The sequence below is a fragment of the Sceloporus occidentalis genome, unplaced genomic scaffold (assembly GCF_023333645.1).
Source record: "Sceloporus occidentalis isolate IW3139 unplaced genomic scaffold, rSceOcc1.0.p SCAF_1, whole genome shotgun sequence".
Lineage (NCBI taxonomy): Eukaryota > Metazoa > Chordata > Lepidosauria > Squamata > Phrynosomatidae > Sceloporus > Sceloporus occidentalis.
The window spans coordinates 282017336-282034982 of record NW_028316981.1 but is presented as its reverse complement, the minus strand read 5'-3'; the positions used below and the strand labels follow the sequence as shown (position 1 = coordinate 282034982).

The following is a 17647-nucleotide window of genomic DNA, read 5'->3' as shown; positions in this document are numbered from 1 at the left end:
GCCTCCCAAACCAACAAATAACCTTTGGTTAGGTTGGGAATGAACCACATACCTGTGCATTGCAAAAATTCCATTGATTAAGCAGGTTCAAATCAGCAAGTTTCATTTAAAAAGAAAAACCACACCTGTGAGGGTGTGCACACACACACACTACAGCATGGAGTGCTTTTCACAATTGCAACTACTCTGTTCTAGTTCTCTTCCATTTATTCCTTGTTGGGCTCTATTTTGTGTGATGGGGTACCTGTGAGGATTTTAAAATTGTGGCCTCCATAAGGATTCACATTTAGATAATTGGCTATTGTTTCCTTCCCTTTTTAGTGATCTTGTTGCATTGTTGTGTGGTGATTTTGTTTTCTGTAATGTTTAACTCTGGCGGGATACAGACGGGCAAAAAGGGCTGTGTTCATGACATCATGAAGGTATAGCCTTCAGACGGCCCTTACCTGAATGCCGCCATGAACACGCCGCCCGCACGCCCCAAGCGGGAAGAAGTGGCATTAAAAAGGTGCTGCTTTTCCCCGCTTCTTTTCTATATACTGCGCAGTTGCGCATCTCCGTCTATAAGCTGCTGCACCGGTACGCCAGAATTGTTACGCCACTAATTTAAGTTGCCCATTTAAAAGCTCTGTGTCTGCTGCGTTGCATAATGAGTCGGGGTCCTGGAACATGCGCAGTTTGCACCGAGGCTCTAATTAGAGCGTCAGATGCCATGCAGATGTGGAAGCTGCAGCACAGCTGCACTCTATTTTAATGCTCGTAACCCTAACCCTAACCCTAACCCTAGAGCAACATGTACGCATGCGCTGCTAGAATTGGGGAAAGTTTGGAATTTAAAGTGAACCCCTACACACATTCCTGCACCATTTTCACCTAACAATAAAAAACCCCTAAAACTTTAAATATTTACATATGTACAAGGGAGGTGATGGGGGATGGCAGGGGGACAGCGGTGGCAGCGGCGACAGCTGTGGCTGTGCATTGCAGATTCAGCAAGAGCGTGGGGACCAAAGGAGAGGAGGCATCCATGATGCTGGTGACACTACCAACGTGCAAGAGGACAAGGATGCCAACACCAGCTGATCACCAGCTGGCAGGAGACCACCATTGTTCTTGGGCAGGGCAAGGGAAAAAGTTTAAAGGGGCCTGGGCGCTTTAAATGTGCACATAGGCTTTCTGCCGCCGGTGCTGAGCGCCGCAGCTGCGCAGCTGCGCATCCGCCAGCTGACAAAAGAAAAAAAAAAAAGCCCCGTTTTTGGCCGCCCATGCAGAAGCTGCCTCTCTCTTTGCAGCGTCCTCCGAGGTGGCGGTATGGAAACTGCAGGTCAGAAACGGCCCCAGGTGAGGCGTCTTCACTACCCCCAGTGTGGAAGCCCCATCCACCTTAGCCATGCCCCCAGGGCGGTCGGTCTGGAGGCTCCATATTCAGGGGAAGACACCTTCAAGACGTCTTCCCCTGCCCGTCTGTAACCAGCCTCTGTTTCAAAATGTCACCATAAATAGCAGCAGAATAAGCAGAAGCACAATTTTGACATGCTGCAGTTACATTAAATATTACTTTTTTGCTTCCTGTCAGCGCAGTGCAAAATAAACATGATCAAGGGTTGACCTGCTTTTTGTTCTGTGGATACTACTTTTATCTAACTCTTTCCCATCATCCCTCTGGCTATGTATTTGAAATACTGATGAGTATTAAAATGATATTCTAGAATCTAGATAGTAAAACATTTATTTCTGTCACTTCTTCATTACCTAAACTGCACTAAGATGTTTGGGGTTTTTTGGGGTGCTGACAGACCTTTAAATGTTTTTCCCCAAAGCCAACACGTTTTGAGATTTGCAGTGGCTTCTCAGGGGTTCTGAAAGTCTGAAGCAGATGGCATTTCATAGCTGTGGGGCATGTTGAGAAGTGTTTTGACCTCTCCACTTGGAATATGTGTAGAATAATTAAGGCATATCAAAAAGGTCACAATATGACATGGGCCTCATCTGCACTGTAGAAATAATGCAGTTTGAGATGGCTTCAACTGCCATTGCTCAGTGCTATGAAATTCTGGGATTTGAAGTTTTATGTAATATTTAGCCTTCTCTGTTAGAGAGTTCTGGTGCCACAACAAACTACAAATCCCAGGATTCCATAGGATAGAGCCATGACAGTTAAAGGAGTGTCAAGTTGAATTATTTCAGTAGTGCAGATAAGGACACTGTCAATAAATTGACCTGTATAGTATGCAGGACCCAGATAAAATATGGGAAGTATAGCCATTTCAAGGTTTTTTCAAGGTTCTACCACCTAGGAAAAGGTTTAAAGCATGTGTAAGGTTGGTCCTTAAATATAAACCTAGCTATGATGTACAGTGCCATTTCCATTTTCAGTAGTGAGAGAAATTAGCAGGAGTTGCACACCAAGGACTCTACTCTGTTCTTCAGCTTGATCAGACCTATTGCTTTGAATCTTATATGACTATCTGCCTTCTTCTTTGAATCCCTTATTGATTATTAAGATTGTGTATGTGCCTTCAAGGTGCCTTTTGATTTATAACAACTCTATGAATTCTACGTTTTCTAAGGCAAGGAATACTCAGGAGGTGGTTTAGTTTCTTTCTCTGAAATATAGCCTGCAGCATCCAGTATCCATCCAAGTACAGTACTAATCAGGGCTGACCCAGATGAGCTTCCAAGATCGGATAGGATCTGGTACTTTTAGGATATTATACATTACATTACATTAATTGTATGTCTGTCCAGTTAATAAAATACAGCTGTAGCAGTAGCTGTGTTGACATAAAACAAAATGCCAAATGTGCATAGTGGTCATTTATTAGACCAACCAGAAGGTGAAAAAACATTGAACTCTGTCTACAGAAGGTTTTTGATTTCAAATAACAGGAACAGACCAGATATCAAGTGGAGAACTGAAATGCTGTTGCCTTCTTTTACTGTGTCTTTGCGCCTGTTATTTTTCTGCCTCTGTTTGGAGGAATGGAGGTGGGCCTGAACTGCCCTCTCTGTAATATCCCAAAGAAGGAGACCTGTGAGTTGAGCAATGACTCTTTTCTTCTGCATGGTTTTTAACATCTTTGCCTGTTGAAGAAATCAGTGGGCTTTGAAAGTTAGCATAATTTTCTTTGTCTTGTTGGTTTATTGCACTTTCTGTTTAGACTAATAGAGGATCATCAGTGCATATTTTTAATTTGTCCTATTCATGTAATGCATCCCAAGTGTAAAAATTTAATTCTGTTCAGAATGGTTTTATTTTTATTTATTTTTTACCAAAACAGTTTAGCATCTCTTTAATTGGTTATCAGTTTATTACTCAGAACCTTCTGCACATATAGGCAAATATGATTTGGAACTAAGCATGCTAATTATTTTTTTCTATTTCAAATGCAGAAAAGCAGTATCCTGCTTCTTTCGGCATATATATCTATTATTAAGCTGTATTTTAGGGGGAAAGGAAAAATGTACATTGAGAGCATTCAGTTTAGCATCAGATTGTTTTCTGCCAGCCATGCAAGCTGCATAATGGCCCAGGGCAATCTGGCAGGGAATCTACTTCCCTTCTTCAAAGATGCCTGTCGGCATGGGAAAATTGGCAGGGAACTCAGCTCCTTCAGAGCTTTTGACATAAGAATTTTATAACAGTAAAAGTGAATGAAATATAAAATTGTGATATTTTTGTGCTGGCATATATATATATATATATATATATATATATATATATGCATTGTTTAGTGAGCACCATTGGTGGTATTGGTGTATCTGAAACAAAGAAACATTGGACATCCTTGTTAACCTGGGACAGCATCGCAGGTGTTGGAAACAATTTGCTACTTGTATAGCAATGTAAGACGCCTATATACTCTAAAAGCACAGATCCTGTCTTGGAAACTCAGCAGCGTCGGCCTGGTTAGTACTTGGATGGGAGATTGCCAACTGATACCTGATGCTGGGGGCTATATTTCAGTGGAAGTAACTAGCAAAACCAGCTTTGAGTATTCCTTGTCTAAGAAAACCTTATGAAATCATGGGTCGCCCTAAGTGAACAGGTGACTTGAAGGCACATACACACACAGAACAACATCAACAAAGGAAGCACTTGTTCAGGTCTGGAAGGTGGCTTGTTTTTATGTGTTCTCCTTCATCTTACCTCAGCAGGGATGTTGTTAATCACCCCTGAGTCGATCTCAACTCATGGCGACCCTGTGGGTGAGATGTTTCCAAGATTCCCTGTCCTCCACTACTCTTCCCAGTTTCTGCAGTGACCTCCTTAACTGAGTCCATCCATCTAACATGTGATCTTCCTCTCTTCCTAATTCCTTCCACATTTCCCAACATGATTGTCTTTTCAAATGAGTCGTGTGTTCTCATGATGTGACCAAAGTACAACAGCCTCAGTTTAGTCATCTTTGCCGCCAGAGAAATTTCAGGCTTGATCTGCTCAAGGACCCACCTATTTGTACTTTTTGCTGTCCATATCTTCTCCAGCACCACATCTTAAATGAATTTTCTGGTTCCTCATTGTCTAGATTGAACTTGTGAAGATCCTCCGTGGTCATTATTTATGTTTTCTTTATGTTCAACAGTAAGCATGCCTTTGCACTTCTTCCTTGACCTTTTCAGTAGTCGCTCTAGGTCTCCAATGTTTTCTGCTAATAGTATAGTGTCATTTGCATATTTTAGATTGTTGATGTTCCTCCTCTTTTCACTATTTCTTCTTCTGTGTCCAAGCCTGCTCTTTGTATAATATGTTCTGTATACAAGTTGAAAAGATAGGTTGAAAGGATGCATCACTGTTTGACACCTTTGCCAATTGGGAACCATTCTGTTTCCCCATGTTCTGTTCTAACCATTGCCTCTTGTCCTGAGTACAGATTTCTCATCAAGTTTATTAGATGTGTTGGCAGTCCCATGTCTTCAAATGTGTTCCATAGCCTTTCATGAACTATGCAGCCAAAGGCTTTTCTATAGTCTATAAAGCACATGCTGATTTTCTTTTGGAATTCCTTGGTGTACTCCATTAGCCATTGTATGTTCGCAATGTGGTCCCTTGCGGGCCTCTTCCTCTTCTGAAACCCACTGGACCTCTGGGATTTCTCTCTCCACGTACGGTTGGAGTCTATGTTGCAGAGTTTTGAGCATGATTTTGCTTGCGTGGGAGATTAGCACTATGGCCCTATAGTTGCTGCAGTCTTTTGTATCTCCTTTCTTGTGGATGGGGATGTAAACTGATTGTTTCCAATCCGTTGGTCACAGTTTTGTTTCCTATATCTGTTGGCATTTGTTAATCAAGATTGGAGTTGAGTCTGTCAGTGTGAATTGTAGTAGTTTGATTGAATTTCATCTCTTCTTGGTGTTTTGTTTTTTGCCATTTCTCTTATTGCAGCTTCTACCTCGCTTTTCAGAATTTGTGGTTCATGTGGCTCTTTGTTCTATGCGTCCTTCATTTTTTCATCTTTTGTACAGCTTTTCTGTGTATTGCTTCCAATGTTTTTTTTTAATTCCCTCCTGGTCTTGAATTATGTTATTTGTGTTATCATAGAGCATCCCAGTCCTTGGTTTGAATGTCCCTTTAATTTCCTGGATCTTGTAAAAAAGGTTGCTTGTTCTTCCTTTTTTGTTATTGTCTTCTATTTCCTTGCATTGGTCATTGTAGTAAAGTAATTGTCTTTTGCCTTTTCTGACTAGTCTTTGTACTATTGCATTCATGGTTCTGATTTTGTTACTGTCTCCCTTTTCCTGCTTGAAGCATTTTATCTGTCGTCCATTGTTTCTTCACTTTCTTTTTGACTACTGTAAGGGTCCGTCTGCCTTCATTCTTTATTGCATCCCTGGCTTCTGCCCATAGTTCCTCTGATTCTCAGTCAGTTATACTTAATAGAGCAAATTTGTTTCTTATATTGTCTGTGAATTATTTTGAGATGTTGTTCAGATCATATTTTGGTATGATGAATGATTTTGATTTTTTTCCTTCAGTTTTCCTTCAGTTTTAGTTTTGATATCAGTAGTTCATGGTCTGTGCCGCAGTCAGCACCTGCTCTAGTTTTGGTCACCAGGCTGGAGCTTCTCCATCTTTTGGTTCCGATTATGTAATCTATTTGGTTTTTGTGTTGGCCATCTGGTGATGTCCATATGTGTAGCCTTCTTTCTGGTTGTATGAAGAAGGTGTTTGAAATGAATAGGTTATTGTCCTCACAAAAATCTTATCAGATGTTTGCCTGCCTATTTCTTTTGCCTAGTCTGAATTTTCCTACTATATTTGATCCTTCACTTCTTCCTACTTGGGCATTCAAATTTCCTATTATCAGCTTGATGTCTTCTGTTGATGTGTTGTTAATTTCTTCCTTCATAGCATCTTTGGGTTTCTTCTTCTTTTGCCTCTGTGGTTGGTGCGTATACTTGTATTATGGTGATATTTATAGCAGGGATAGGATTATTTAAATCAAGGTGGCTTGGATCTGTGGCTTAATTTACCAAAGAAAAAGGTTGTTTTAAAACATGGATTAAATCAACTTTCTCATTGATACTTGTTGATATATTTCTTGCACAGTGGTGTAAATCTGACCCTTACAATGTTAGTTTGAAATAAATTGTATATTATTTGCACTGTGTAATTATTACAACTAGATTTAGCATTGTCGTCTCACTGTATATATATATTTATATTTTCCTTTTTTGTTTACAGAAAAAAAGTCTTAAAAATATACTCATGCAGTTTTTTTTTTCTTTTTTGGTAATCAGGTATGGGAATACAGGAAGATGCATATTGGAAATTTTTGCCATTTCCTTTCCTGTGTGGTTTGTTTCTGCTTCACTTTTTATAAACTAATCTTCACAGAAATAAATGAATGTCTGTTTATTGTAGCAAGGATTGATGAAGACAAGGCAGGCCGCAGCAGTTAATTTATATGATACCTGTGAAATGCCTGTGTTTGGTAGGTAGAGTGTAAATGGAACAGAGTGCCAACTTGTTGATTTTCCTAGATTTCTTGGCAGCTTTTGGAACCCTGATCATGGTAGAAGCTCTATTTGCAGGGCCAGTTGCACTGTGGGACTCCTGTTCTGTCTTATGTCTGTAGAGTGTCTCTGGGTTCTCTCTTGTCTCCTTAATTGTTTAATATTTATATGAAGTTGCTGGGTGACTATGGGCCCATACAGACAGGCCAAAATAAATCTGTTTCGGATCACTTTGGAGGTATGCCATTTAAATTATGCATGCATCCTAAGAGGCCAGAAGCCATGCCAAAGCCACACTTCAGTCCTAAGGACTGGACCACAACTTTGGCACAGCTTCTGGCCTGTTAAAATGCTTGTGTCATTTAAATAGCATACAGTACCTCCAAAGTGATCCAAAGCAGCTTTATTTTGGCCTGTCTGTATGGGCCCTATATTAGCAGTACCAGGGTTCAGTCCCATACTGTTCTACTTATTGTCACCAATGTCAGCTGAGGCTGTACAGGATCTGGATCAGTGCCTGGATGTTGTAAGGGTCTGGATAAGACCAGGAAACTGAGGCTGAATCTTGATAAGAGAGTCTGTGAATTGATAGTTTTCAGATCTGGGAAGTGGGTAGGGTGAGCTTGCAAATGCCTTGAGAGAATATTTCTAGAATCTCTGTCACTGGAGATTGCTTTGAGTACCTCACATCAGTTTGGATTGGTCTGCCAGCTTTGGCCTTGCTAAGAAAACAGAAATTGAAATCCTAGAACTTTTGAGAAGCAAGAACTTTTAGACCAAGGACAGCTATTTTCATGAAATGAAAAATGAAATTGCTTGGGTGATAATTCAGTGTATATGGATAGGACACATTCATTTTTATGTGTCTATAAATATAAGTTTAGTATGTTTGTTGTAAGATATAATTGTAATGGTTATTTTTAAATAAGAAGTTCAGATTTAAAAGTAAAACAATTTAAAAAGCTGGGTGTATTTTTTTTTTATTCAACTCCCCTTTCTCAGTTTATCTTGCCTGGGGTGGTTCATTCTTAACCTTCCAATCCTGGTAAATCATAGTTTACAAGTTTTGGATAGTCCCAAGTATGCACATTATTTTAAATATGAAGTTCAGCATTCATAAATATATATAACTGTATATATAAAATAAAGATCAGATTTAAAGTAAAACAATGTTAAAAGCTGGTTGTATTTTTTATTCAACTCCCCTTTCCCAGTTTATCTTGCCTGAGGTGGTTCATTCTTCAATTTCTAATCCTGGCAAATCATAATTTACCAGGTATCTGATAGTCCAAGTATGCACAGATCCAAACAAACTAGGGATTCTGGTGCTGGTTAGGAAACAAATCATGCTTTGTTCCTAGATGAAACCATCATTTATTGATAGATTTTCATATCCCACCTTTCTCACAGTATGGAAGCCAAGGTGGCTTACAAGAGTGATTAAAGTGATATGTTGTCAAATCAGTCCTACGAGCCAGTGATCTAGTACATCAAGGGTTATAAGGACAGAATCACATTTTTGTAGGGCCAGCCCTTGGTTTAATACAGTACATGGTTCCACCGAATGTAGATAGTGATGTTTTGAGTGTCCTGGGATGAACAGACTAAGACTGTAAGAAGGGCTTGTTGGGTTAGAGCACGTAATCATTACCTGTGGTCTTGGAAATTCAGTCTCATAAGTAAATCTTTTCAGTATTGGGAATTTGGAGTTCTTTCCCCTTTTTCTTTTTGGCAAAAAGAAAGGATCAGTTGTGGCTTGAATTGTATCCCTTTAAACATCTTCTTTTTGCCTAATTAAGTTTGTAGTAGTTTATTTATGTAACTTGTTCTGTAGTTAAAAACAAATGTGAACAACTGGCAGTCTCATCAAAATATCCAGTGGCTGCAAAGTGTTGCTTTCCTTCATGGTTAAGGCATCTTTTCCTAAGATGTTGCCTCCTTTATTTCTACTGACATTAAACCTGGATAAAATTTGAGTTACCAAGCAGACTCCTACAGCCTATTCCCTTTAGGTGCTTTGTTGGGATCTAGCCATATTCGCACTATTTCATCTTTTTGGGAGAGAGCCTTTTCTGGTAACTGTTTGCATCTCTGTACTGCAAGGTAATTCTTTCCTGTTATCCCCTGTCATTTATAAGAGAGCTGGGCAAACTAGGTTAGGAAACACTTGCAAGCTGTTATGTATACCCTCCAGGCATTTCAGGAAAGGCAGTTCATGATAGAAACACAGTTGCTCCCTTGCTGTTTCTCTCCAAAACTCATGCTTGGAATGAGAGAATGAGAGAAGGAGGAAAAAGAGCTACTGTGTTTCACACCCCAGTGCACAACCTTAAATTTCAAAGAGATGGTAATCATCCAGTACTAGGTATTGAGGCCTGGATACTTTGACCTGTAAAGTTCTATATGGCTTGGGTCTACGCTATTTGAAGAACCGTATCTCCCTGTACGAGCTCACCAGAGTATTGAGATCCATCGGGAGAGGACCTGCTCTCTGTCCCACCACTCTCTCAGGTGCATTTTGTGGGAACAAGAGAGAGGGCCATCTCAGTGGCTGCTCCAAAGCTTTGGAACTCGCTTCTTAGAGAGGCCAGGATGGTGCCATCCCTATTATCCTTCCGACACCAGTGAAGATGTTTTTGTGCAGTCAGGCGTTTTAAGCTGATAAGGACTGGGTTTTTAATGTTGTGCTATATAAATTTTAATGATTTCTATTTTTAACATGTTATATTTTAATTTATAACTGTTTTAACTCTTAAATTGTTTAATTGTTTTTTAAATTCCATATTTATATATTTTAATATAATTGTACTGTTTTTAAATTGCATTGTTTTATACTTGTTGTTCACTGCTTTGAGTCCCTATATTGGGAGAAAGGCAGGATGTAACAAAATAATAATAATATACAGTGGGCCCTTGGTATTCTCTAAGGTCTGGTTCCAGGACCCTTCATGGATACCAAAATTTGTGGATGCTCAAGTCCTATTGTATATAATGGCATAGTAAAATACATATTTTACTCATATAATACAGCAAGATCAAGGTGTGCTTTTTGGGGGTTTTTTGTATGTTGATATTATTCCATAAATGAATCAAGCTGTCTGCCTATGAATAATCAAATTTAAAGTTTTACAAATGTGCAGGTTTCTAAAAGATGTTGTGAACTTACAAAAAGATGTATCTGCCTTCTCAGGTACTCCCTTTTTGTGCTTTGATAAAGTATTTCAATTAGATGTGAGGTAGTGTTTTCTGTGGTGGTTTTAGTGCTGGAGGACCAGGGGACCAGGGTTAAAATCTCCACTCAGTCATGGAAACCTACCCGGTAACCTTGGGTAAGTTACACTCTCTTGCCACAAAGGAGAGCAATGGCAGCTCCCTTCTGAACAAATATTGCCAGGAAACTTTGTGATAGGTGCACTTTAGGGTTGCTGTAAGTTGAAAATGTCTGAAAGCATGCAATGTATTCATTTAGACGTCTAAAGACTCCAGCTATTTGGCAATGTCTTTATAGCTTAGGCTCTGAGCTGTGAGCTGGCCTCATTTAATGTGCTATTTTCCTGTTCTTTTTGACTTGAGACTTAAATTTTTTAATGAGGAATCTGGCATGTAATGTGTGTAGCATATGTCCTACTGTGTGTTGTTGGATCCTCAGAATTCCTAGGAAATTTGTTAGGAGTTACTCATAGTAGTCTTAATCATTTTGTTCTTGCATGGCAGGGAGTTGGACTGGATGGCCCTTGTGATCTTTTCCAACTCTATGATTCTATGATTTTAAAATGTTGTAAATCCATAGGCAACTGCTTGAGCTTTCTAGAAAAGCACAATTCTAAATCCCACCTCACCTCTGTATATTGCATTGTGAGTGAGATACCACCAACCTTGTTGCTGTGTTTTCCTATCACATCTTTGGATATTCACTTAGATGGCTGTACTAAGGAAAAGAAAGGAGACATATTGCAGTCATGTTATGTACATTTCATGGATCAGATGTCTCACATCTGTTCTATCTTCTCCCCTTCCAGTTTCACTCATACCTATATGCATGTGTGTATGTCTAGTGTATGTGCATCTATATGTATTATATATGTGGCATGTGCACATGCATGCATGCATGTGGTCTGTCTAATGGTACTAGTGACACAATTTCTACACAATTGCCTAGATGTAACTGCATTGTAGTGTACAGTACGTTTTTGACATCAGTTGATGAATTTGCACACATATTTTAAATTTTATATGTAAAATGGCCCTGAAATAGAATGACTTGAGGTTTGGCTTGAAGGTTCTTGGTAAAGTATCATGGTAAAATACATTTTTAGACTGGACCTGAAATGAAACTTGACCTAACAGGGGTTTTGAATTACTGTATGCTTAATAAATTATTTAAAATTCTGCTTTGCCTATATCATCACTACTCTCTATATATTTACCCTGATTCTCTGTCTCACTTGAAGTTTGCACTGGAATCTGAAGCAACTTCAGAACTTTATCATTTATTTATCATTAGAACTTTTCCCCTTTTGTGTGCTGCTTTATTCCTGTAGCCTTGGGTGTTTCTTGAAACATGCTCAGCACCTGGCTAGGCTAATGCTTTTATGTCCAAAAGACTCCTGCTATTCATGTTAAAATTGATCTAACATTTTTTGAGGACTAGAACATGCCCTACTTCTGCTTCCACAACAGCCGTGTGATGAGTTCTGGAGAACTCATATGTTCACATCTGTGACATTTTTGGTTAGATCTCATAAAGTATGATTGCACTGTAAATTTTGCATCCTCTCCCCTGAATGTTCTGAAGCAGGAAAAAAGCAATTTAAAATGTTTCAAGCAGTATTGTACCTTCAGTTTTACATTCTTTGACTCCCTCTGACCTGCTCTTGGCAACTCCTTAGACTTTTATCTAATGATGGGGCTAGGGGGCTTTCTTTCTTTCTGTTTTATTGTATGTAATATACTGAAATCAGTAGGTTAGAGAGCATTTTATTTTGTAAAATGAAAGTTGTCAAACTTAATAGAAATTTGAAGCTGCTTGGCTAGAATCAATTTGTTGATTTGGCACTCTCCAGTATAGGTTCCATGGAGATTAGGAGAGACTGGCTTACTTAGGAAATAGTTGTCCTTCTTTTAGGTATAGTTGGCTTGAATATATATATAAAATCCGAAAAGCAAACCTTGATTTTGCAATTTAATATAAGGGACACCATTTTACTACCCCGTTATATGTAATGAAATAGGAGCATCCATGGATTTTGGTATCCACAGGAGGTTCTGGAACCAAACCCCAGTGGATACCAAGGATTCACTGTATTGGTTTGTACTTGCCAATTCTTTACAGTGGGAATAGTAACTAGCCAAATTGATGGGATATTTAAACTTTTGAGTATGCCTCATCATTTGTGTTTTCATGAAAGTGACTAATATCTTTTATATTACTTGTTCTCCTGCCCTCTGATGATTTCTCTCTTTTTCACTTTCTCTGGTGTGTGTGTGTTTTGCTTTATTTGGAAAGGTAGCAATAAAAGAGGGGAAGCATTGCCTTATTTGAACTCCTTTATGCATTACTAGAATAGGATGGCATTAGGGTTGCAAAACATTATTTTTTGTGGGTTTTTCAGGCTATGTGGCCATGTTCTAGAAGAGTTTCTTCCTGATGTTTTGCCAGCATCTGTGGCTGGCATCTTTAGAGAATGAACCCCTTTCATGGGCCATATGTAGGTGTGTGTGTGTGTGTGTGTGTGTGTGAGAGAGAGATTTCCAGAGTAACAGCAGGGTAGCTCTAATGCTATAGTATAGCTGCTTCTAGGCAAAAAACACTTCAGAGAGCCATTTATAGATCTCCCATGTCAGAGATTATATTGGGTCATTTAAATATCCCTTGAAAGTATTTATCACTGTGGGAAAGGATAAGTTTCCTAATTTCTTTTCTCCTACTCACTTGTGGACCCGCAAATTCTACAGAACAAACAGTGATTAAATGCTACAATATTACACACATTTGACCTGTGTTAGAAATAGGAATGGTATCATTTCCTTTCAGGCCACTTCACATATCTGAAGAAGTATGGTTATATCAGAAATAATATGCTGTGTCAAATATTTAGATAAGGAGATGCTGTGACTATGAGTCAAAAGTATGGGTTTAAATTAGGCAATATGTTTGAATGGACAAATGTTGTTTTTCAAAGCTTTATGCTAATTAGATGCTATAAAAATGTCAAATTTTGAATTACTCTCATGAACATCCTTTATGTGTTCTATAAAGATGCTAATTCAACATTGCACTGAACATGATGATATTCACATTTGTACTATTGAACCACATTCTCTTATTATTATAAAGGGCAAGGAAATACATTTATGTCAAATAAAACATACATTTGGAAGATTTTAGATGTGAATGTTATGGGAAAGATTTGTTTCTGTGTTATCTCTGGCTTCAACAGTGTATAAGGAGCGTAATACTGACATGGTGACTGACAATTTTCTGTATGCTCATTAGGCTCATCTTGCATTCTCTCTTACAGTTAGTTATTTTTTTCATATATTAATGCAACTGTTCTTTCAAAGCATGAGCCATATTTCACTGAAATTAATCTTCACCTCTCTGATCTTAGTTTAGCATTTCATATAATAAAGCAGGATGCTAAGTATCATAGGAGTACTCTGCAGTTACAAACTAACCAGACGTCATATTTATGTGTCAGCCAAGTTCATTTAGAATTCTGTGGCAGCTGCAACTTGAAGGAATTTATGCTGATTTCTCTTATTTCAGAAGTATTTTTTGCATTTTCCCCTTCCCTCCCATAATTGTGCATCTAGCAATCATAGGGGAAGGGTAACACACTCTAAAGAACATTAAAGCTTTATTATGCATGTTCTGATATAATTCACAGTTGCAAGGATAAGAAGCTTAATAAAAACAAAGATTCTTTGTAAACTAAGATCTGCACCTACCATATCCTCCAGCTTTTCTACATTTCCAAAGAACACAGCACAATAAAGCCGCTGAAGTGCTTGATTTGGGATTCTCTAGTAGCAAGAGTTTAGCCAGTTCACTGAAAGATGGGAGATCCTTGCAAGCACTTTCACAAAGCAGTTTGAATGTATTGATTCATAGATGAAGCAGAAGCATTGAAAATTAACTTGAGTTTGAAACAGAAGGCATGTACAGTACTCTGTGCAAGGAAATATCATAATATATGCATGAAATAAAATAAAGTTGCAGTCATATTATATTGCTCTAGGTTTTTCCCCCTTAATAAATATTGTGTGCTCTGCTTTTACAGGCATACAGGAGTTTCCAGAAAATATCAAAAATTGTAAAGTTTTGGCAATTGTTGAAGCCAGTGTAAATCCTATTTCAAAGTAAGTTCTTTTGTTGTCATGAATCAGAACCTCTTGTCCATGTGTTGAACACTATGTTCTCTACATTTATTTAAATAAATATAGTAAAATAAAATTTGTTTACAAATGAAGCATTAAATCTTATATTTGCTCATTTTTGTATGTGTTCAAATGTTCTAGGCTTCCAGATGGATTTTCCCAGTTATTAAACTTAACACAGCTGTACCTGAATGATGCTTTTCTTGAGTTCCTACCCGCCAATTTTGGCAGGTAAGTTTGTAAATTATTTTGAAAATCCACAGTTCGTTCCCTCCCTCCCTCCCTCCCTCCCTCCCTCCCTCCCTTCTTTTTTTAACTGTGCAGAACCTAGCGTACTCAGCAGCAGACATCCTGTGTTTTATGAGAGAGGATGGAAAGCTAAGTCAACTCTGCAAAATAACAGTGATGTAGACTTGACTTGGACAAGTCGGTCTCGAGTAGTTTTAATTACTTGTTTTGGTTTGACTCATCAATAAATGACACCCTGACTCAACTCAACTCACAACATGTAAAATTCTAGTGATCTACTTGCTGACATCATTGCCTAACACATTTGCATTTCCCCTCCAAGAAATGCATCTCACCTCCTTTTTTCTGTTAATGTTGGCTCTCAGACTTGAGACTCTACTTGAAACTTGAATTGAATGTATATTTAAAGACCTGAGACTTGACTTGAGACATAAAGGTAGAGACTTGAGAATTGACTTGAGACATTGACTAAAGGAGTTGAATATATCACTGCCAAATATTTAAACTACCACAAAAACGCTGAGGGACCACCTTTCAGAATGGATGGGAAATGTGATTTTAAGTCCCATTGAAAGATGTAATTGATTTTAATAAAAATCATGAAAAATGCCGGATAGACATATTTTTGGGCTCTATAAATTATATTTACAAATTGATTCCTGAGGAAGACTCATGACATGGATTTATTTAAAACAAGACCTTAGCCAGCATAGCCAAAGGCAAGGGTTGATGCAGGCAAACATTTGTAGGGCCATAGGTTGCTCATTTCCTAATTTAAAAACTCTTGTGATTGTGATATAACATTTGTGCATGGCCAACTATTCAATGCTCTTGGAAAAGAGACACCAGACAAGAGATTTCAAAGAAAGAAAGAGAGGGAGGAAAATGAAAAGATTCCTTGTCATTACCACACTCTCAGCCTTACCTCTGCTTGCTATGCAATTTACACATGGTAGTGCGGGGTAAGCGCCATTTCTTTCCTCCTAACCATTATTACTGCTTCTGGGAACTTAACTGGGCTTCATCCAATGATAAAGTCTAAGAGGAGTGAAAATGTTTTCAGTTACAACATATCAAACCAGTTTTCATGAGATGGTTTCATGTGATTCTTACACAATACCCTCTGTTGTTGACTGGACCAAGGAAATGCCTGTCCTGTTTCTTAATCAGCAAAACACTTCTATGCAATAAAGCAGTCTATATGGCAAAGTAAAAACAAAATTGCTTTAGTAAATGTAAAAAGGACCATATATTGATTTGATTTATGGTAATTATAAACAAAATACCGAACACTTTGGTACTGGTTTTTCCTAGTTACTGAGTTGGATTTATTCATCATATCTACAGAAGGAGAAACAAATTTTTGAAGACTGACAGCAGCAAACAAAGAAAAAGAGAGAGAGAGAGAAGAGAAGAGAAGAAACACATTCAGCATAAGCTAGCTTAAAACATTAAGATTAGTGATATAGAATTAAATCATAGAGAGGAGAGGAAGAGTGTTAGAAAGTTTTACTGATGGATAAGAAGCTGTGGTTGTAGATTTGTTTATTGGGAGAGATTGGTTAACTGTATAAATAAGGAGCATAGAAAGTTGCATGAGATCATTGAAGAATCTTCTCCTTAGGAATGCTTTGAAAGAGGACTCTAGAGATTGTTAAAATCATGAATCATAGTTGCATGGCTCATGATTTCTTACTCTGCTCACATAAGATCTTAAAAATTTGAAGGTAAATGCATCATTATCAAAGCAGTCTTCTGCTCACACAATGAGTATTTTCTTTCACTTCTTTCCTGTTGTGGTCTTTATATATCCATGTAGCCTCCAGAGGGTTCTTGAATTTTCTGGAAAAGATTTAGGACACACCTAGTGGGGAGGATTGCAGGAGGGAGAAGGAATCCAGGCTTCTAGCATGCCTGTTCTGCTGGCAGAAGGGCATTGTCAGAGACAACCCTTGAATTCCTGATATACCGTAGCAACAAATCTGAACACTACAAAATACAGTCTTATCTTGAAGAACTTTATTTGAAAATCCCCCTTGAACAGTTAAAACACACAATGGATTTTCTGACTTTTTACACAGTCTATATTTGCAAATTAAGTCCTTTTAATGTTTGGATTATTGTAATCGTAGTATAAGCAAGTTTATTTTGTTTCAAATATGCCCACTTTAACATTTTAATCACAGTCTTTTTATGTTTATTTTTCAGATTAACTAAACTCCAGATTTTGGAGCTTAGAGAAAACCAGTTAAAAATGTTGCCAAAGTAAGTATATGTTGATATTGGAGTTTATTTTGATGTGAATAATTTGTTTGAAGTATTGAGATTATGATAGATGAGAATGCCACAATCAACTTTGAAATGATTTGTTTTTAATAGAAACTATTGCTCTTAAGAAAAAAAGGCTCATTGTTTGTGTTGTAAGCATTTTTAAAAGCTTTTTCAGTGGTTTGTATACTGGTTGAATAATAATTACATCACTTACTATCATTGTTGCAGTTTTCTATAGGGAGGGATAGTATAAATAAACTGTGTTACAGCTATAGTGCTCGAAGTTCACATTGAATAATTTTTATACTACTGCTGAGGCAGCTGCTGTGCTAAGTTGCCTGAGGATTTATGTGTAGGAGAATGGAATGCATGATGCAGTCATGAATCAGTTAGGTTTTGCATGTTAAAAATCCTGCTATGTATAAAATGGTCACATACAACTGGATGTCACATTATATACACGCTGAAAGAAATGCAGCTATTTTTGAGCAAATTCTTCTTGAAGTGAAACGGCCAGTTTCTAATATTGATGCAGATTGTGTTCCAACAGATGTCTCTGTTTTCTGTAGGAGTGATGCTGCTCAGTTTTTGAGTCTCACTGTGTGTCACCAGCTTCCTGTTAAGGAGGACATGGTGGATTGTTGTACTTAGCCAAACAATCTCAGGAAACTGACAATTCCCTAGGTCCCTTGTCAACAACTCTTTTAGCTGGCAGTTGCCAGTGGGCAGTGTACGAGATGTCTGACCATGATGGCAAACTTGCAGTCTTCTTCAGTCCTTTCTTCTAGAA

At 38.0% G+C, this 17647-nt stretch overlaps 1 protein-coding gene across 3 annotated transcripts in view; it reads left to right on the top strand.

Moving 5' to 3' along the window:
* The window catches only part of ERBIN (erbb2 interacting protein), a 116921-nt gene that overhangs the window by 49994 nt on the left and 49280 nt on the right, over positions 1–17647 (top strand). For all 3 annotated transcript variants that reach the window (XR_016277754.1, XM_089495035.1, XM_089495024.1), the window contains exons 5-7: positions 14241–14319; positions 14479–14568; positions 16795–16851. Coding sequence is in view for 2 of the 3 variants with exons in the window: in XM_089495035.1 (XP_089351161.1) it covers positions 14241–14319; positions 14479–14568; positions 16795–16851 (226 nt within the window). In the remaining variant the exon portion in view is untranslated. The remainder of the gene's footprint in view (positions 1–14240; positions 14320–14478; positions 14569–16794; positions 16852–17647) is intronic.